We start from the raw sequence: 7,272 nt of genomic DNA, 5'->3' as shown, positions 1-7,272 counted from the left end.
TCAAACGGACCTTTTCAAAAACCACGTTTGGAGGTTCTAGCAGGGGAGCGCAGCTACTCCTATACCCTTGACCAAAGACCCATCTTCCTCTCTTAGGGGAAGGTCGTCCTCTTCGACCAGGCATGCAGCTTCAGGAGGGATGCAGGCCTATGGAGCGGTGAGGGAGGAAGGGGACACCTGCCTAGCCAGCCAGATCAGCCAAACCAACCCTGGCGATCAATGGGGTGACAGATGTCGCAGCCAGATCGCCCTCACATCCTTAAAAATCTTTTCAAAGAACCAAACGCTGGTTAACTTTGTTATTTTTGTTTTTTAAATCTTTTAAATTATTTCCCCCATAATGTTGCCATCTGCTGCATTCTGGGTTTGCATTTTCAGAGCTTTGAGGTGTGTCGTTATTTTAGGTCCCTCTGATCTTTAAAGCATGAGCAGTTATATCTACACAGTTTGCTCTTAGATCTACCTTGGTGAAATCCCAGAAGTTCTGGTATGCTGTGTTCTCATTTTTATTTGATTCTAGAATGTTTTTAAAATTTCCCAATTTCTTCAGTAGGCCATTGTTCATTCAGAAGAGTGTTGGGCAGTCGTCAACTTGTGTATGGTCTGAGTTCGTTTTGTTGCTGATTTATAGTTTTACTCTACCATAGTCTCATAGGATGCAGGTAGGATGCAGGGGATTACATCTGGGCTTCTTATAGCAGTGTCTTTTCAAGCACCCGGCAAACAGGCTGCTATCGTGTGGTTTTCCAAAACTCATGCTGACGTTAAATTGCCAGACAGGTTGGGAGGTAGCTTTAGCAGGTGGCCTTTAATGGATCATGGTCGTTTTTGTGGGAGGGGCTTTGTTACAAATGCGTTCTCTCGTTCCTGTCACATGTGTGTGTTTGCCCTTTTACCATTTCACACGATGCCCTCAATATATAGATGATTTATTTCCTTTATAAATTAACCACCACCCTATCAGAAGTCAAATATGCACCAAGGCAAGGTTCCACGTGTAAGCTCTCCCTGGCTTCTAGCAACACAGCAAGACTAGACAGGGCCAAAATTTACTGAGTTGAGAATTCACAAATGGTAACACCATACAGTCAGTCACTTCTCAGGCTTAGTAAAAATGATTGTCACTCACCGTGCATCACAAAATTTCTTTTAATGAATAAATAATTTGATGAAATCAAAAAATACTTACAATATAAACAAATGGAAAAGCTTTGGATCTGTGACTCTAACCACGTTACATTTCTGAACGGAGGCCTCCCCAGCTTTTCTCTTTGAACCATACAAATCCGCTAGAAACAACTCATACACTGTGTCTTTGTTCATTACATCTTTATCTGTTAGTCCTTGAAAGCTATATAATCTTATATTATGCAACATGTTAAAATACAAATATTAACTAAAAGAATATATTATCATAATGCCAGGTAGCATTCTCCACAGAACAAAACATACACTCAGTTGTAACAATGACAAAGGGTCACAGCCACAAAAGGAAAAATAACCCCAAAAGTACAAATTCCTTCATAAGAATATAATTGTGCTCTTTCGTTGACCAGATGTCTGTGCTGCTCTAACAAGGCCAGTGGCGAGGAGAACAGTCTCTGGTGACTGTCTGCTGTGTTTTGGTCACGCAGCAGCATTACAGGGAACTGGGCAGTGCAAGCAGTTTTAGAAACACTTTCTTGAGCTCTTAAAAAGAGCCAATTATGCAAAGCAAAATAAGCATACTGACAATTCATCTCATCATCACAGATGCCACAGAACGTCTTGACTCTGTGGTAGGAAGGTACTCCCCTGCAGAGCTGCTCATACGCTCAGCCAGAATTCAAGTACTCCAGGGCCACCTCATAGCAGAACTTATACTGATCCTGGAAGAGAAAGTGAGAAGGTCAGCTACATCTAAACTTTGCTTCTGTTAGAGCAATGACAGCAGAAGAAAGTTCTTAATTGCAAGACATAGAACTGATAAAGTGTTGAACTAGAAATGAATCAGAAAGTAGCAATTTTGAATCACAATGTATCTACTGTCGATGCTTCCCTAGATAGAATTCTAGTATCTGCGTGCATTAGCATTCTGGGAAGTTCTGTAAGCTGAAGATGCTTGGGTTCTGCATGCAGTTTATTATCAGAAAAAGAATGGCATCTGCACTGAGCAAGTAAGGTTTGTGGTTTTTTTTGCTATTCCCTAAACAACAGGGTACATTAACTCTAAGCACGGCATTTCTAGTCCCTTATTATAAGTCATCTAGAGATTTAAAGTACATGGAAGCTGAGTTGGGTATATGCAAACTCTATGCCATTTTATATAAGGGACTGGACTGTCTGCAAGGAGTCCTGGAACTAAGACCTCATGGATAACAAGAGATGAAGGTATGCTGCCCCATTTGCTTTACGTGGGTGTTGACAACAATCTGAGCCTTGTGCAGGACATCAAGATTAGACAGAGAGATCAGGGGGGCTGGAAGAAATGCCTGCATGGCTTGTCCCCAACAGGCTTGTGGATAAGGTTTTTCTCTGACCCTGCTTTTCCTTGACCTTTTAGTCAGTAGGATTTCTTTAATGTCATGAGAATTGATTAAGGTCCTCCTAAGTGTCATGCACCTTACTGTCCCCTAATCTGAGAAGTTTGTGATGTAGAGGGAAGGGTGAGACAGGTAACCAAGTATTAGCACCTAAGAAAGAATGGTTCCAAAACATGGACTGTGGGATCACTGGAGATTGAGGACAGAGCTTCTTAGGAAGGGTAGCACATTATGGTTCAAATCTGAAATTTCCTTCACAGGCTTGTTGCAGGGAGGAGCTGCTTGTTTGTCCCGGCTACCTGGCTAGCTTACACCCGAAATAACCATACAGAAATTGTATTAATTAAATCACTGCTTGGCCCATTAGCTCTAGTCTCTTATTGGCTAATTCTTACATCTTAATTTAACCCATTTCTATTAATCTGTGTATCGCCACATGGCAGTGGCTTACCGGGTAAATTGTCTCTGGTGGCTCTATGGAGTGAGTCTGTCTGTCTGTCTCTCTCTCTTTGTCTCTCTCTCTATCTCTCTGTCTCTCTGTCTCTCTCTCTCCCTCTCTCCGCCCTTCTTTCTCCCAGCATTCAGTTCTGTCTTCCCTGCTTACCTAAGTTTTGCCTTATCAACGGGCCCAAAGCAGTTTCTTTATTAACCACAGGCTAATGTTTTGAATTCTTGGTCTCTACCTGGCACTGCTTTGGAAGGTTTTGGACACTGGAAAGCAGGGTCTAGGTGGAGGATGCAGCTCACTGGATACAGGTCTTTAGGGGAGATGTCATCACTGCCCACTTTATATCTTGGTTTGGGCTTCCTGATCAACTAAAAGGGAACAGCTTCTGTCACATACTTCTGCCGTTCTGCCATCAGGATTTGAGTGGCTCCACAGTGGCTTCTTTGCCATGATGGACTGAAAACCTATGCAATGTCCCCTTCCTTAAGTTACATTTGTAATCCAGGGCTCTAGGAGGGGAAGGATCTATGGAGCTAGCAAAGGGGACTCAAAGTCTTGGTTTTGTCTGTGCAGTTTTGATTTCTGCCATGGTCTTGCCATTGCTATTACTAGCATCTTCTTTGACTCTCGGCTGCTCTACTTTAGATGATAAAGAATATATGATCATTTAAAATGGGATTAAAAACAGGTATTCTGGATAAAGACAAAAGGAGAATAAGAAACATATGAGAATGTTCAGTAACTTCTGGGAAGCAGAAGTTCTTCAACAGTTTTAGTGGATTTAAAAAATGAAATTTGGTGCATATAGAGTTACAGTCATACCCTCTTAGTAACTGTCAGGTCTTCATTATGGTTGTCTTTAGTCTTTGCTCCATGTACAACTTAGCTAACTGCTGCTAGCTTATTGAACCTTAGAGATTCATATCTCCATCTTTTAACTTTCAGGTGGTGTGTTTATTTGCTGATGAGGTGATACTATTAGATAATCTCAAAATAACCCTGTTTACCCTGTCTGTTTCTTTAGAGAACCAAGTCCATCTACATTCACGGTGACAGTTGATCAGTAAGGATGTACTCATCTCATCTGGTTGATTTTCTTCTAGAAGTTTTAAAGACTCTTTTGTTTCTCTTCCTTCTTCTTGTTGACCTGCAACATGGTGTGTGTCTTTGAGAGTTGGGGCCGCAGGTTTGTGCCACCATAAACTGCCTCTTTAGGTTTTTCTCTCTTCTTCATCTTTGTGGTTTGATATATATTGTACAGATGTTTGATTCTTTACATTTCTCTTCTGTAGACCTATCCTTATTTTGGGACTCATCTCTTTCATGGTGGTAGTTCTTTATTTCACACCTGGATGTTGAACTCTACTAAGTATCTTTCGTAAGGCCCGCATGGTGGTCATGCCCCCTCCCCTCCAGTCTGATTTTCTCTGAAGCATTTTATTGCTATTTATGAATCGTAGCCTTGCTAGGTGCAGGATTCTTGGTTGGCAGTTATTCTCTTTGAAGTCCAGGAATGGATTGTTTTGTGCTTTTGCACTTATTTTTTGCAGGATGTAGGACTGTGGTATAGCAGATGGGTGAAGGACAACATTGGAAGAACTCAGTCCTTTCCTTCTACCATGTGGGGTTTTGGGAAGGAACCCAGGTCTTCAGCATTTTGACAGCAAGTGCCTTTACCTGTTGAGCCAACTCACTAGCCTGGGAGTTATGCTACAATGTTGGCCTTATCGCTGCATGGGCACCACAGTGCAGAAAGCCTCTATAGAGCATCTTTGGCAGGGATGGATCACTTTTGGCTTAGTAGACCAAGGCAGAGTCAGAGAGAGCCACTGTCACTGGTGGCCACATAAGAATAGAGATCCTTCAGTAGTGGACAGCCAGCAGTGGGTATGGGCACTCTATGTGTAGTTACTCCTAGAAGCAGAGTCGCTCCAGTTGGTACGGCGTATGTTTCCTCCGGCACTGTAGTGATGTGGCACCAGCAACTGCTTCTGGGATTGGCAGCTCCAGTTGGTACCTGAGACCTAAAGCTCTGGTCCTCTAATGTCAGTGGTGCTGGTCCACATGACTGGAGGTGGGGGCAGTGATGGGATCTGTGCAGCCCTCTGCGGCACTCACACACAGGACTGACTGCAGCGTGTGGCGTGTGGTTGGATGCCTGCCAAGTATCTTATAAGGCCGTCCTCTCTCTGACGACCTGTGTTTCTCTTTGTGTTTGATTCTTTAGACCCTTGACCTGGAAACACTATTACTTACCCTTTGCAATGTTCTATTTCTGGTTCACATTCTATGATTGATTATTTTAGCAATGGATGCTTTTATTTTCGGAATGTTTAAAAGAAGCAATTTGGATTTCAGAGTTCTAAAAGGCTGTACTGTCAGATGGCCACACTGACAAATTGGCCACCACGTGCTCCAATCATCTCTCTCGTTTCTGTGAATCCTAGCGATGATTTTTTTTATGGAAATGTAATCCCTCATTGCATAAAAATGATTCTTTTCAGATCTAACTGTTCAATTAATTTCAGTAACTACCACAAATGGTCCTTTAAAAAAAAAAACATATTCAAACACATTTAGTAGGGACTTGTGGCTGCCGGCTTCAGGTCACAAGAAAAAGTGGAAACTCATGAGGGATTCTAGGCTCCTCTGCTAAGGTTCGGTGACCCAACAGTGACCAGAGCTGCCCTATCTCAGGCATGGCTATAATTTTCAAAATGAGTTCCCCTTCTCCCATCTCATCCATTGTGAGCAAGCTGCCAATTCCCATAGATTCTATGATGACTGGTTTCTGAATCATAAAAATAAGGGGAAGGAAAAGAAAGGCCACAAATTGCCATGTTCCCTCCTCCGAGCACCTGGGAAACACCTCAAATTTCCCTACATTGGACACTGATTACACTTGATCACCAGGTATAGCCCAGACTTCTACAGTTTTCTCCCTCAGCTCCCCTGCTTCCGAGTGGTATAATTAAGCCCCATGAGCCGTCCCCATACTTCTGAGAAAAAACTATGCATATAAATACATACACATACACTCACACACATATACCCCTTGGTGCTGAGTTTTTCCAACTCAGACCATAGCTGCTGGCTGCAGGCATGAACTGCTTGGTCTGGAAGAAAGGTTCAGCTGGGTCCCATCCCCATCAGGGCCACTTGCTGTCCCTCTCTAGACTCTGATTCCGACTGTCAGTGGCTTCTATGAATAGGGAGAAGTGACTTCTGAAATGGAACCCAAAGCTGAGGTCATTCATTAAAAGTCCTGGCATGTGGCTGGCTGAGTCTGGGAGTCACCAGGTCAGGGCTCGTGAGGGCAGTTCTGAGGCATCCCATGAAGGGCTGGCACTCTGCCTTTGTCAACACACGTTGCCTGTGCTGGAGAAGCTGACGGGGGGGGGGGGGCACAGTCAGTCTGGGCACACTGAACAGCCATGTCAACTGCTCAAGGTTCAAAGAGAACAGTCTGCTGACCTTACCTGAAGCAAACTTCCCTCTCTGAGGCGCCTGCCTGAACCTCAGATGGGTTTCACAATGGCAAGCAGACACTTTGGACTGGACAAATCTTCCTGCTAGGAGCTGAAGTGGTCCTGTGTGCAGAAAACTGAGGGTGGTGGGGTCCCAGCAGGTCACACTGGTGACCATCCACTCTGTACCAGGGGGACTAGACAATCCTCACCGCTATGTAATAGATGGCCATGGAGAGGGAGACCGTGTCATCAAGCTTCAGAAACAAAATAACTGCATATCACACTGAGCTTGGAAATGGCCAAGTCAGGGCCCCGTTTTCCCGAGGTGACGTGAAGTAAGGGCACATCTGGTTCCTAGCCCTGAGCTGCCTTGTGGGGTTTACTTTCCTGCTTGTTAACTCTGTTTTATAGGATGGGCATTGCCCGGTCAGATTCCTAAGTTAAATTAGGTGCAATTTTGACACAGTTTAATGGCTTTCAGTATTTACTGAGTTGAACACAAGGTAAATTGCAAAATGTCTCCACGCCACTGAGAAAGCCTGTGCCAGGCGGCACCCATTCCCTTGTCCTCCTAGTCCGGAACAAGCACGGCTTTAGCTGCTGTCTTCACGGTGGCACCTACTCAGAACATTTTGTATCCATGGGAAGACACAGCACATGGTATTTTGTCCCCCTGACAGGAAGGGCACAGAGGGTGATTGGTGCAGAAGAATTGTCTGTAATCTGTCAATCATGTTTTAAATAAACGCTGATTGGCCAGGCAGGAAGTATAGGTGGGAAAACCAGACAAGAAATAGAGGTGATGCAATGAGAACAGGAGAATTCTGGGAAG

The 7,272-nt window shown here is 43.9% G+C and overlaps 1 protein-coding gene across 3 annotated transcripts in view; it reads right to left on the bottom strand.

Annotated features, from left to right (window-relative positions):
* Window positions 1–1,131: 1,131 nt before the first annotated feature.
* The window catches only part of Ptprm (protein tyrosine phosphatase receptor type M), a 694,512-nt gene continuing 688,371 nt past the window's right edge, over window positions 1,132–7,272 (bottom strand). For all 3 annotated transcript variants that reach the window (XM_075956536.1, XM_075956537.1, XM_075956538.1), the window contains one exon: window positions 1,132–1,868. In XM_075956536.1, coding sequence (XP_075812651.1) covers window positions 1,815–1,868 — 54 coding nt within the window. In that variant the 3' untranslated portion in view covers window positions 1,132–1,814. The remainder of the gene's footprint in view (window positions 1,869–7,272) is intronic.

Source organism: Microtus pennsylvanicus, chromosome 22 (assembly GCF_037038515.1).
Source record: "Microtus pennsylvanicus isolate mMicPen1 chromosome 22, mMicPen1.hap1, whole genome shotgun sequence".
NCBI classification, from domain to species: domain Eukaryota; kingdom Metazoa; phylum Chordata; class Mammalia; order Rodentia; family Cricetidae; genus Microtus; species Microtus pennsylvanicus.
This window is presented reverse-complemented; position numbering and strand designations above follow the sequence as displayed.